The sequence below is a fragment of the Staurois parvus genome, unplaced genomic scaffold, assembly GCF_062004578.1.
Source record: "Staurois parvus isolate SC_StPar_1 unplaced genomic scaffold, SC_StPar_1.0 ptg000017l, whole genome shotgun sequence".
In the NCBI taxonomy this organism is placed as follows: Eukaryota; Metazoa; Chordata; class Amphibia; order Anura; family Ranidae; genus Staurois; species Staurois parvus.
Genome location: NW_028317813.1, coordinates 22847174 through 22861773, shown reverse-complemented (window position 1 = coordinate 22861773; position 14600 = coordinate 22847174). Strand labels below are relative to the sequence as shown.

The window sequence follows — 14600 nt, the reverse complement described above, 5'->3', positions numbered from 1 at the left end:
GGAACCTTTCCCTGCATCCACACCTTCTGATGAATGTACACTATATTGCCAAAAGTATTGGGACTCCTACCTTTACACGCACATGAACTTTAATGGCATCCCAGTTTTAGTCCGTAGGGTTCAATATGGAGTTGGCCTACTCTTTGCAGCTATAAAAGCTTTAACTCTTCTGGGAAGGCTGTCAACAAGGTTTAGGGGTGTCTATGGGAATGTTCGAGCATTCTTCCAGAAGCGCATTTGTGAGGTCAGGCACTGATGTTGGACGAGAAGGCCTGGCTCACAGTCTCTGCTCTAATACATCCCAAAGGTGTGCTATCGGGTTGAGGTCAGGACCCTGTGCATGCCAATCAAGTTCCTCCACCCCAAACTTGCTCATCCATGTCTTTTTGAACCTTGCTTTGTACACTGGTGAGAAGTCATGTTGGAACAGGAAGGGGACATCCCCAAACTGTTCCCACAAAGCAAGGGGCCAAGCCCAACCCCTGAAAAACAACCCCACATTATAATCCCCCCTCAACCAAACTTTACACTTGGCACAATGCAGTCAGGCAAGTGTCATTCAACTGCCAAACCCAGACCTGTCCATCAGATTGCCAGACAGAGAAGTGTGATTCTGCACTCCAAAGAACACATCTATGCTGCACTAGAATCCAGTGGCAGTGTGCTTTACACCACTGCATCTGCCGCTTTTCAATGTATTTGGTGATGTAAGGCTTGGATGCGGCTGCTCGGCCATGGAAACCCATTCCATGAAGCTCTCTATGCACTGTTGTTGTGGTAATCTGCAAACCACATGAAGTTTGGAGGTTGTTAGCTATTGATTCTGCAGACAATTAGCAACTTCTGTGCACTGTGCGCTTCAGCTTGCACTAACTCCGCTCAGCCACTTCGTGGCTGAGTTGCTGTTGTTCCCAGCTGCTTACACTTTGGTATAATACCACTAACAGTTGAGTGTGGAATATTTAGCAGCAAGGAAATTTCACGGATGGACTTATTGCACAGGTGGCAACCTATCATGGTACCACGCTTGAATTCACTGAGCTCCTAACAGAGACTCATTCTTTCACAAATGTTTTTAGAAGCAGTCTGCATGCTTAGGTGCTTCATTTTATACACCTGTGGCCATGGAGGTGATTGGAACACACAAATCCAATGATTTGGAGGGGTGTCCCAATACTTTTGGCAATATAGTGTAGTTGAGGTCATAAGCAGGCTTATTGACTACACCGTCTGTTCTCCTTTTGGGCATGCTAGATGATGTAATATTCCCTACTACATAAACATTATTTCCTTATGAAGAATACGTATTGTGCCAAGGGGAAAATATTATAAAATGGAAACGTTCTGATCCCTTCATAGTAGGTAGCTGGAAATCAGCTATAAACAAAACTCTACCCTTATATCAGCTAACATAGGTATATGGAATTACATCTCTGAAATCTCTTGTGTTATTACCTATAATCGTTAATATAATAGGTTAATAATAACAGTTATATTTTGTGCATTTTGGAATACATTCAACTCCATTCTCTGGGCTGACCAGAACTGGATCTTGAGGGAGTCTATTCCACACTTTTAAAAACTCTTACTGTAAAGAAGCCTTTTCGTATATAAATGCTAAATATTTTTTCTTCTAAATGTAAAGAGTGCCCTCCTCTCCCTTGTAAGGACCTTAAAGTGAATAACTTTACACCAAATTCACTATATGAACCACTTATATATTATACAATGTGAAAATATCCTTCTCAAGAGAGAATAAATTCAGTTCAGTTAATGTTTTCTCATAGCTGAGCTCCTCCATGCCTCTTATCATTTTGGTTGCCCTTTTCTGCACTTTCTCCAGTTCCCTGATATCCTGGTGCCCGAAACTGAACTGCATTTTCCAGGTAAGATCTTACTAATGCTTTGTACAGGGGTAAAATTATGTCCCTCTCTCCCTGGAGTTTATACCTCTTTCAATACAAGATAGAATTTTGCTTGCTTTAGTAACTGCAGTTAAGCATTTATCAAACTCTCAAATTTCTTCCTCACTGGCCAGGCATTAAAGATTTTCTGAAAATTAGAAAAATGGCTTATATGGAAATACCAGAGCTCAACTCTTTGAGGACACTTGGATGTTAGCTATTTGGTCCAGGTGTTTCATTCACCTTTGTCTAAATGTTTCTGGACCATATCAATTTTGTGGTTATTCTAGGGATATGTCAATACTAGGGGCGGACTGACAACTCATGGGGCCCCCGGGCAATAGGGGATCATGGGGCCCCTGTGTCCTTGCCCAAACTCAATAAAAGCCTATGAAAAAGGTACCAGGGGCATCTCATGGGGCCCCCTACTGACCCCGGGCCCTCGGGCAGTGCCCGAGTTTCCAAATGGTCAGTCCGCCCCTGAATACTATCCTAGTTATGGACTCCCCATTTTCCTTTGTATACACAGAAAAAAGGCATTTAATAATGTGCCTTCTTATTGTCCCCAGTCACCAACTCTGCGTTATCTTGTAAAGGGCTTACATGTTCAGACCTGACCTTTTTTATATTTGGAGAATTTTTAGGGGTTTGTACTACTCTCTTTTTTGCAACCTGTCATTTAAAATTTCTGCGGCCTTGATTTCCTTTTTATAAAGTTTTATACATTCTTTGTAACTTTCAAATGACAATAGTGTTCCTTCATTTTGTACATGCCCCTTTCTTATTCTTTATGACTTTTTTTTTTACTTTGGACATGAGCCAAATAGGTTTTACTTTTAGCCTTTTAAACTTATTACTCAGGGAGATATTTTATGTTTTTGTGTTGTTAATGCTGTACATAGATAAATGCAATCTGTACTTACAGTATGAACCCCCATTCCATTGTTTACACAAAAATGTACAGTAATCAGTTTTACTGTCATATACAAATCACTGTATTGATTTGGTTGCATACATATGGAATGATGTTCTTTTTATAAACTTTCAAAAACTTACCTTTTAAAAAATATGTTTCCATATTATACAGTGATAACCACCTTTACTAGTTATTCTGTTTATACAGTGTATTTGACACTTACTGATCCTTCTGCCAGGGATGAAATGACATTTCCCAGAGCAGATAAAGACTTGTTGATGTTCTTGGCTTCATCCAAAACAGAACCTTCAGCTCCAGTTTTGCTAACCTAATCAAAGCAAAGTGAAAGTAATTTAGCAAAATAAATGAAATACACATATGTTATAAAGACTGTATTTTAAGGAAAAAGTTATACATTATTTAGAGTTATTTGAAGACAACTGAATGGGAACTGAGGTGTTTATGCCAGGCCAGACCATGTCAAACTGGAGGTGTTTTTGTGTTTTTAACCATTACAACAAATCTTTCATGGAATACATGACAAGTTCTGTGGGCTGGTGACAACATCCCTGCCTCAAATTTTATGATTTTATGTTTATTTAAAGTTGACCTTTCAGTATCTTTACAAGTATGCATGAATAAATTCCAGACATACCACAATATACAGCAACAGTATTGTTTTCATAAAAAGCTCTACTTTTTATCATCCTTATTTCTATATCCCAGAATTACCCTTTCCCTCTGTTCACCCTCCCTTGTTAACCACCCCTTCCCTTCCAACTCATCCATGGTTTCCCTATTCCCTGTGATTGTGCATGTCCCCATCCTGTCATAGGGAAATTCCATTCCTGTGCACAATGGCAGGTTGGCAACCGCCCTATAATTTGTCACCACCAATATACCTCACCATTGAACTCAGTGCCTTTTCTATTTATTTTTCAACTGTAATAACTGTGGGCATTCTGTAAAGACTTCTAATTGCTCAAGATACCATACTGGGTATTCTCTATTTTATGTGACATCCTCCTGTATTTTTGCCTCCCTCTTTCAATTCCTGTTTTCATTGGTGTCTGTTGCGGTCACTATGTTCTATGTACCACTATATTGCTCTATATGAATTTTGTATTTATTGATAACACTGAAAACTTTGACTGGTATGATGTCATCAGTAGTCTACATACAGTAAGGAGCATTTTCCCAGTCTCCTCTCCACCAGTGATCAGACAATAACAGTTCCACTTTTTAGCGATTCAGAAGGCGGGAGGCTCCAGCAAGGGTGCGTTAAGACATTCTTGAGCACAGCACAAGCACTATAATTTTCATGATTGCATTGTAGCAAGTAAATGAATACACCTTCCAGTAATGCTATACTAAGCTGCAGCCTAGAGGGAGCTCTAATGATTGTAGTGTGACATCAGGAGACCAATACCAACAAGCCCACATTAAACTCGGAATGAGCAAGTGAGCAACATGTGTTTGTGCTCCCTCTTGCTACAGGTTAGTCAAACTTTGTTTATGTTAGTTTAGTTCTGTTTCCTGTTTTTCTGACAATCATTTTCTCTGTTTAATATCCTATATATAGTAATGATAATTCTCTAATACAAATTATTGCACGTTTCCATGTTGCCTGTGCTGACGCTATAAAGAAAGTAATTATCTGTATAATGTGATCCCTTTCTATTTAACACATTAAACTAGGAATGAGCAAGTGAGCAACATGTGTTTGTGCTCTCCTCTTGATACAGATACTGCAGACTGCATCTTTGTCATACCTCGCACTCAGGTCACCGATAACCCTGTAACAGTATAATCTCTGATGCCACATCTCAGTTCAGAAATTAAAAGCTGTCCCTGTGGTTTTTACAGGTTCTTCCTGCTGAATTCCATATCAATATAGGACTCAGTAGTGAAGTGGAGGTCAGCAGGAGGAAATAGTAAGAGCTGCAGGGAATCCAGGAGATCAATACTTCCAGCACTCTTGGTTTCCCAGCTAACTTCTGGGGAGAATATCTTAGGAATGGGGTGGTGTGTGGTGGCGTGGGCAGCAGTAACTGCTGTAAATTGCTGCTGACTTGAATAAAGCCTCCCTCTGATCTCCTCTATGTGGACTCTATTTGTGTATTTGTTCTGTTTAGTTCCAAGTGTACTAATACAGCTACAATCACCTCAGGGATGTATGTGTACTGGATATACAGCCAGGCAAAGCTGGATAGTCAGTAACAACAGACTGTGGTGGCAAGCCAATTCCCTAGCAGTAACAGTATTAACTTGAAACTCACCATTTGGTAGTGGCTGCATTCATTTTGTTTTGTTTTTTTTTAAGGCTTTTTTCCTTTATTTTCACCTGGTGATCCAGCCAGTAAGTATGTTATTATCCAACTTACTTTAACAGACCAAGCTGTCCAGACAAAGTAGTATTTAGAGGTTTGAGATAAACCATTTAACACTGGCAGGGGTGCTTACAATTGTCAGCTTTTATTCACTTAAGTAAACCTTTATCCCAAATGTTTGCTGTAATTGCTTACTGCTGTAACTGTTAGAACTGTTAGCTGGAGTTCAACTTTAATTTGGTAGTAAGCTCCATGTAAATCTGCTAGTCTAACACTACCCTCCCCAAGACCTGCAATGCTGCTGTCCAAAGGCATCTGCTTTACTACTTCATTCAAAACTCCCTAAGACAGGGAGTGTGTTACTGGCAGGAGCACTAGGTGAAATAAAGGGAAAAACCTATAAAAAAAGAAAATGCAGCCAAATTGGTAAACTGCAATATATTACAATGAAGATTGTAGTTCAAGAAGCTTTAAAAACTACTCAGCAATATCAGCTGTCAAAACTCTGTCCTAGCCATTTCTTTTTAATTAACATGAGACAGGAAAGAACAGACGGAGCAATATTTGCTACTAGCACAGCCATATGAGGAAAGTATGGCTTCATTTAGATAATTCACGTTTTTTTTCTGTATCACTGAAGCGAAACAAAACAATCATTTGTCGGCAATCTATTATAGAGATTTGTCTATTGTTCATTTTCCTTTTTGCAGAATTCTGCAGTCTGAGACAATACAGGCAGCCTGTGAAATGAGTACAGAGCAGAAATCAATATGTCTTGTTCAGCCTGAGCTCACATCGATTTCACAGTATTCCACGCAACTATATTTCATAGCTTATATCCTGATGATTGTGCATAATTATCAGTAACGTATTTCTTTATGTGGCATCTATTATATGAACCATGACTCCTCAGTACTGAAGGTTCCTTGTGAAATGAACTGTCAACAAAACAGAAATATAGGAAAGCTGCTCATCTTGTAGACCTATAAAGATGAAACCAATAAATGCTGGTAACATTAGACAAACTAATAATTTTAGGAGGGCATCTATGACCAACAACGTTAACATTTTTATATCTTGTTATATTTTAAATCAGGTGATATGGGCATGTCACAGATCATAAATTCTAGATTTATAGTCATATGATAGCACTAGACTCCCATACCTCCACACTGTAGAATATGAACAACTGTTGCATTGAAATTATATCTAGAATACAGCAGAATAAGAAACAAAACTTTCCAGAATCAAATTTACAGATGAGAAAATGATCTGATCTAGCTGATCTGTTCCCAGTGTACAGTATATCTACCAATATCAGGCAGTCTACTGCTGGATTCAATTTTACATTTTTAAAAATTAATCAAAAACAATGTGTAGTCCCTCTCCTCCTCAGAAATACCAGCACAGTACACCAGACACACCAGATAGAATTTATGCAAGTAAGCTGGCCATGAGTAATAACACAAGTTGGGATGGCCTTCAGCGTATCACAAATGGTTCAGAAGTGGAGTCTAAAAGAAAAGATAGCATGGGTCTGTCTGTCCTAGGTTCAATTTACTGGTGGTTTGTTGAAGCCTAAAATTCACAAAACCCAAAGAAGCAAACTATAATGAGCTATATTGGGTGGGGTGGGGTGGCTAGGAAGGCAATTTTGATTTTGATAATTTTGCCTATTTTCAACACTAAAAGGCAAGATGTTAAAAAAAAGTAATGAGAAGCCAAGTACTGCCATTGAGAACATTTAGCAAAGCTAAAAATAAAAAAAATTATAAAAAAAATACCAAACAGCAGGAAGAGAGTCCTTTTAATATGAATTTGAGGGTGGCATAGGAAGAAAACACCAGACCTTTAAATTACATGCTTGGGAGATGCCTTTAAGCTTTATGTGGAGTTATGGAACAGTACAATTTTCACAGACAGAGACAGACATATTGTATTTTGACATCAAATATATTGGATATGTGATTGATTTTTACCTTTTACATTTACTTAGGTCTAAATACAGCAATAGCACCCTGATCTGATTTATTTCAGCTTGGAAAAAAACATCTTTTTTTAAAGTGGTTTTAGTCAGAAAATTAAGTCCTGCTGGATCACTTCGTGCTAGCCCCTTTTGCACGTATAGCTATGTAAAAAAAATTAAAATAAGTGTCTATTCTGTGTAACATTCAATAATACACTGTCTCACCCTACTCTGCGCATGCTCAATTGCGCTCAATGTTTAGGCATTTATATGCACTGCCGAATTTGTAGAGGCTGAATTGCTGACAGTCTTATAGCGGAATTAAACCCTCCTATCCTATACAGCCAAGGAAGCTGCTTCTGTTTGATCTGCAACTGCCATGGTGCTGCACATGTGATCAGTTATGACACCAGTCTTTTGATGGTTTGACAGTTCGGTTGAGGACACAAACAAATGTGACAGTTAGCAATCCCTGCATTCCAGGAATGTAACTGTTTTTTGAAATCATTAAATCAATGGGTCTAGTTCCATTTTATGATTCATCACTGTCCAGAGGCTCTAGGCTTCAGCAAAATGGCAGCCTCCAGCAAGAAGAAACAGGAGCAATACTCCAGGCAATTTACAGCACACAATTATTTTAGTAGCATAATTATTAACGTGGAATGTTTGCTCCTTGCTAACGAACATTATTTTTATCAAGTTGTTATGGGTAAAGTAGCACTATAAGTAGTTTTGACTGTGACAACCTGATATTTTATCAAGCAGCAATAGATTTGAATTGATAGATGGAAGTTTCAGCCACAACAGATCTAAAAGCTATAGGAAGGTTTACACATACAAAAAAATAAAGCTAAAGCCCTCAGATTCAAACTGGCCAGTAACACAACAATTCAGAAACCCAATGGTCCCTTTTAGGACTATCATTATGCGTTTGTCAGCAAAATATAGTTATTGTTCAGCAGTTTTCACCACCCTCTTTCAGTGATTATTTATTTATAGGTTAAAACATTCTTTAGTGTTTCAGGGTTTATTTTGGGGGGGGCTGTATATATTTATTTATTTTCCGTTGCTATTTTTTTTTTCATTTTGGGGGGGACAGTGAACACTTGTACACAAGCAATGCAGCCCTTTGTTGGCAGCACCTCACCACATACTTATACAGAAAAGTACTGTACACCGAAACACCACATATTTATCCTCTTTTGCCATACATGCTATTAAATTTAGGTAACTTTTAATTAATAAAAATAATTTTTTAATTAAAAAAAAATCAGATAGAGGTTTCAGTTCTATTAGTATGAGGCAAGTAGGTTCCACACGATAAAGCAATGGTTGGGCTTGTCAGGACCTGTGGTAGTGATCTCTTGTTGATACTCAACTTGGGGTTCCCCAAGGCGTGGAGTCTAAGCCCCAGCCTGCTTCTTCACCAGAGCCCCTGATGGTGGGGATGGACTTGCAGCAAGCTGGGACCAGGTCACCAGGTATGCCCAGCTGAAGTTGAGGAGACCGCTCGTGCGAGCAGAGTATAATGGGAGGAGACAAATGGAATCTGATAGGCTAGCCGAGGTCAGGATAGGCGGGAAACAAGCAAGGTCAGAGAACGAAGCCGGGGTCGGTACACAAGTAGTCAATATAGGATTCAGGCAGTAGCAACACACAGGAGCTAAAACCCAGAGAATAGCAGACGACGCCCATAAGTGAGCACAGACAAACAGACATGTGAAAGGAATCAGGAGCAGCAAGGAGGTAAGAATAAACAAACAAGAGACTGCAGGCTAACGTCTGACAGTACCCCCCCTCTTACGAAGTCTCCCCACCAGGGGAAAAATTCCACCAGACGGGGTGCAAAAACATCAGTAGAATCCAACATCTCTCCTCAGGACCATATCCCTTCCAGTCAATTAGATACGAAAGCTTCCCTCTGATAAATTTAGAATCCATGATTTGCTTGATTTCATACTGATCCGAATTGGTCCCTTTACCCCGAGAAAGTCACGAGTTCGAGTGACGTAACACGTAGGTACGCCAATACGCAGCTTCCAGTGCGTGGTGACGCACTTCCGTAGTTGGACGCCATCTTGGCACACCTTGGAAACCCCATAACATCCGTACACCCAAACATCAGTGAGGAATGGTGACTGCATAAATGTGAGTGGAATCAATTTTTATCAAATAAAGAGATTTGGATTTAATAATTACTACACTATGGAGGAACTCTTTTGTTGCTCACTGTGTTGGTGAGATACATATTTCATAGAATATTCTTCCTGAGTGACCTGGAGACTTGTAGGAGAGGAACTACAGGTGAATTAATACCAGCCAGGATTGGAATTGGATCCTGGGGTGATCCTGAAAGCTTTATGGCCCTTTGGGTCACCTGATGGAGGTGAGGAGGCATTGCAGCCACAGTGGAAGAAGTGTGCTGACACTTTCACAGATTTCAATACCATTTGCACATTGCATGATTTTTTGATTGTATGAAGCACCCACTATTTTATTTATGGAAAATGTGAGTTATTTTGTGTATTTATATGTGAGTTGTAGTGTGGTCACATTTGGCACTTATCACATTTGTGTTTTATCCCCGTATACATAGGGGTCTTTGATGTTGATTTATATTGTGGAAAATCACTTTAATAGGTCACCTAGGTGACCGTAGGTCACATGATTTTTGGGCACTTTATGTATTTTATATATATATATTTATGTACATATATTTTTATATTTAATTTATTTATTTGGAGAAGCACTGCACTATATTTTATAATTTTTATACACTGTTTGGGTATCAGTTTAGAGTGTCGGCAGCTTTATTTTAGGGTACACTTCCTTTAAGCGCAGGAGAATTTTGTTTTACAAAAACCTGTTGATGATATAAGGTCTCAGAAGAGAAACATGGAAAACATTAGGGATTCTCAAATGTGAAGGGAGGCGAAGTTTGAAAGCAACAGGATTGACCTGGTGGAGGATGGTAAATGGACCAATAAAACGAGGAGCAACTTTCATAGAGGGACTTCGTAGATGGATATTCTTGGTAGAGAGCCAAACCTTGTCAGCAGGGAAAAATTTGGGACTCACCCAGCGATGTCAATCTGCAACTACTTTGTACTTGGAAGCTGACAGATGTAAGTTCTTGGAAACATTTGCCTCAGAAGGGGTAAGAATGGGAGAACATAAGACAGGAAGCTGGGCAATAACCAGGATGAAGGGTCTGGTGAGGAGGCACAGTATGTAAAGGGACCGATGGTTTGGGCAGCAAAGAGGGTAAGGGACTAGAGGTGGACAGCACCGGAAGGGGGCCCGCAATAGGAGTAGGCAGGGGAGCAGCTTTACTACAAGAAACATCTTGTAAGGCCTGGCAATGTTGAGGGAGCATTGGAGAGGTGGTGGCCTCAGCCACGGGTACAGTGCGAGGTGGGAGCACCTTAGGGAGACAAGTCCAATTGCATTTTGACCCCCAAGACAATACTTGACCAGAGTTCCAGTCAAGATTGGGTGAGTGTTTCTGCAACCATGGAAGTCCAAGAATGATGGGACTAGAACACTTGGGGAGGATCAGGAAGGAGATTTCCTCACGCTGGAGAGCGCCAACATGCATAGTTATGGAGGTGGTTCGGAAGCGTAGAGGTCCTAAGGCCAAGGTAGAGTCATCAACTGTAGATACTGATTGGGGTGTCATCAAGGGGACAAGAGGAATGCCCAATTCAGTGGCCAAAGATTGCTCGATGAAGTTCCCGGCTGCCCCAGAGTCCACATAAGCAGAAAACTGGTACAAGTTCAGGGTGCATTGAATGGACACAGGTATGATAAATCAAGGGAAAGTGGCGGAATTCAGGTTCTGGTCTAGATCACCTCCCTCAGAGCAACTTAGACCCGAGTTTCCCGGACGGACAGAACAGGACTTAATTATATGACCTTCAGCCCCACAGTAAAGGCATAGACCAAAACCTAGGCGATGCGATCGCTCTTGTGGAGTGAGGCGTTTTTGGCCTAACTGCAAAGGCTCTTCAGATGTCGGTACGGTTGCAGAGGTAAGTTGATCAGGGGCTTTCTGGAAAACAGGAGCAAATGAAACCATTGGGGGGTGACGTGGATGAGCCCTTTCCAGATCTTTCTCCTGGAAGCGGATATCAATTTGGATGCTAAGAGCAATCATGTCATCCAGGGTGGTGGGTATGGTTCTTCCAGCTAGTTCATTCTTAATATGGTCTGCTAGACCCTGCCAAAAGGTTGCAGAAAGGCCTCATTATTCCATGCCAGTTCCAAAGCTAAGGTGTGAAACTGAACTGCATATTGTCCAACAGTCATGCTACCTTGACAAAGGCGAAGAAGAACTCCTTCGGAAGATGAAGTCCTGCCAGGCACATTGAAGGTTTTACGGAAAGCTTGCAGGAAGGCTGAGAGGCTGAAAACAGTTGGATCTTGACGCTCCCACAGTGGCGAGGCCCAAGCCAGTGCTTTACCAGAAAGGAGGGAAATCATGTACGCTACCTTGGAACGGTCAGTAGAAACATGGTCAAAGTGAATTGAGCACTGATTGATGAAGCCCCGACAAGCTTTGAGATCACCAGAGAAGTAAGGCGTGGAGACAGCTGGAGTTTCAAAGGACTGTGTTCCAGGGGGGGTTGGAGCAGCAAAAACCGGAGTAGGAGCATAAACCGAGGGCGAGGAAGTGGACACAACCTGCAGCTGATCCAACCGGGAGGAGAATTCCTGCAGACAGTGCATAATTTGTTCTTCATAGGCTTGCTGGACATCGACTCTCTGCGTCAAACACTGAGGTTGTTCCAGGAGAGGTTGCGGTGTCTCCAAGGAACTCATGGCCTGAGCAAACTGTCAGCACCTGTGGTAGTGAGCTCTTGTTGATACTCAACTTGGGGTTCCCCAGGACACGGAGTCTAAGCCCCAGCTTGCTTCTTCACCAGAGCCCTGATGGTGGGGATGGACTTGCAGCAAGCTGGGACCAGGTCACGGTCCCCAGGTATGCCTAGCTGAGGTTGAGGAGACCGCTCGTGGAAGCCAGAGTGTAATGGGAGGAGTCAAACGTAATCTGAGAGGCTAGCCGAGGTCATGATAGGCGGGAAACAAGCATGGTCAGAGAACGAAGCCGAGGTCGGTACACAAGTAGTCAATATAGGATTCAGGCAGTAGCAACACACAGAAGCTTAGACAACTACGAAGTTGCACAGACAAAGTGGCCTAGACTGAGCATGTCTTATATAGACAAGCAAACTAGAAGGCGGGTCAGGAAGTGATGGAAGGGAAGGAAATAAAACCCAGAGGATAGCAGACAATGCCCATAGGTGAGCACAGACAAACACACATGTGAAAGGAATCAGGAGCAGCAAGGAGGTAAGAATAAACAAACAAGAGGCTGCAGGCTAACTTGTGACAGGGTCACACCATCTAAAGGCAGGACAATTTTGCATTTTTTATGTCAGAGTACTATATGCAGGAAGTAGTGAATTGGCTGGCAAACTGTCCTCTTTCCTCCTCCAAAACACATAGCAACCAGTTGTCTGTAAGTGGTGCTAATGTGCGCTCTTCAACCCCTGCCTCCCTCTGCTAATCCCACCTTAGCCCTGCATACTGGGGAACACGTGGAGGTTGATCTCAATTATGCACAAGTATTCCTCCTTTCACATATATCATTAGGAAGGATTAGGAAAATTGTGCCATGACTAGAGAGAGAGACCACGAACCTCAAACCCATGGTGACAGCGAACCTAACCCTACAGATATTCACTTTTTCTCAGCAACCTCTGGAAACACCTAATGCTAAAGAGCATATGAACTAGTATTGACACAGCAGGGGGCCTGCATGCTCATCTTCTGTTGGAATACACACTTGTATGCACCACGTTGGTATGCTTTACAGGGGACTGCATTTTACTTTTAGTTTCTCAATAAAGAACACATAATCACAAAAAGGGAGGGGGGGGGGGGGGTTGTTGGGGAAATGGATCTCTAATCATAACCAATTCCTTAAGTCATATTATACATTATGGTTTTCCAGTTGAAAGTCAGTGCTGATCTACTTTGAAGAAAAGTAAGCGTGTTATAAACCAACTAAGCATAGAATAAAAATTGCATACGCACAGGCTATCTTCAGTGTAAACCACATATAAACGATCCACAGATGTCATCAGTTTTATGTTTACTATAAGCCCCTATATAGTCAAGCCCCCTCTTCCTCAGAGGATACACTCCTAGAGGAACGCCAGCCTTTGTCACTGCCCATCCTGACTGCTGAGGATGTTGTGAGCCTGGATGCCTCCATTTCTTCTTTGGAAATTGAGCTAGCAATCCAAGTGAATGGTATAAGGAGTATGCTCAAATTCTTTCCCGTAAACTACAAAGTCTTTATTCTTCCTGTTTAGATGGTGGAGAATTACTCCCATCCATGCATCAGGTACATGTGTTTTTGCTCCATAAGGCTGAGAAGGATCTGAAATATTGTGTCTCTTATAGGCCCATTTCACTGTCAAAATATGATCTCAAAATCCTAACAAAGGTTCTAGCCACTAGGTTGATGAAAGTCTTGCCTGCACTAATTAATATCGATTAGACAGACTTCATGCTGGGTAGGTCCACTGATGTTAATTTGCATAGAGTGTTTACACATCTCCAGCTTCCTTAGGGTAATCTGGCCACCAGAGTATTGACGGTGCTGGATGTTGAAAAAGCGTTCAAATCTGTGAATTGGTGATTTATGGCTGCAGTGCTCCAGGTCATGGAAATTGGTCCATCATTTTGTAGGGGGTTGGACATACTTTACTAATCTCCCACAGCACAGTTTAAGTTGAGTGGTAACTTATCACCAATTTTTCAGATAGAATGTGAAACAAGGCAAAGTTGCCCTCTATCTCCAGACCTCTCTTGGCTGGTGATGGAGCCCTTGGCCATGGCTTTGAGAGGCTCGGATGAGTTGGTCGGTGGGGATGATAGTAGAAAAATTGGCATTATATACCGGCAACCTGAAGCTCTTTTTAAATGAGCCTGGGCTGTCGCATAATGCAACACTCACTATTCTTGACCACTTTGACCATGACTCACTTTTCTTGACCATGCAAGTGAACTGAGGAACTCGTTTACTATGTCCATTGTTTCTGGAGCTCGTGGGGCTGCAGATCCGACTCTCCCTTTAACTTGACTAACTCCTTCCACTATTTAGGTATCATGATTTTTCCCCGATGTTTTAGACTTTTCCAGGCTAAATTTATATCACCTGTTACTCATGATTGAACAAAAATTAAAAGCATGGGAAAATCTACCTCTATCTCTTATTGGTAAAATAAACTTAATTTATATGAAAATCCTCTCTGTACTTCTTTATACTCTACAGCACTCTCCTGTACTTTAAACAGTTTGATTCTATTGTTTCCTCCTTTCTATTGGGTTCCCATCCTCCTCAGTTTAGTAAGAAAATTCTTTGTAGAACTTGGACAAAGGGAGGGTTGGCATGCCCCAATCGTCACGTTTAT

At 41.3% G+C, this 14600-nt stretch overlaps 1 protein-coding gene across 3 annotated transcripts in view; it reads right to left on the bottom strand.

Annotated features, from left to right (window-relative positions):
- Window positions 1-14600, bottom strand: part of KIF5A (kinesin family member 5A) — a 209377-nt gene that overhangs the window by 71530 nt on the left and 123247 nt on the right. For all 3 annotated transcript variants that reach the window (XM_089681366.1, XM_089681375.1, XM_089681383.1), the window contains exon 9: window positions 3044-3148. In XM_089681366.1, the coding sequence (XP_089537492.1) occupies window positions 3044-3148 (105 nt within the window). The remainder of the gene's footprint in view (window positions 1-3043; window positions 3149-14600) is intronic.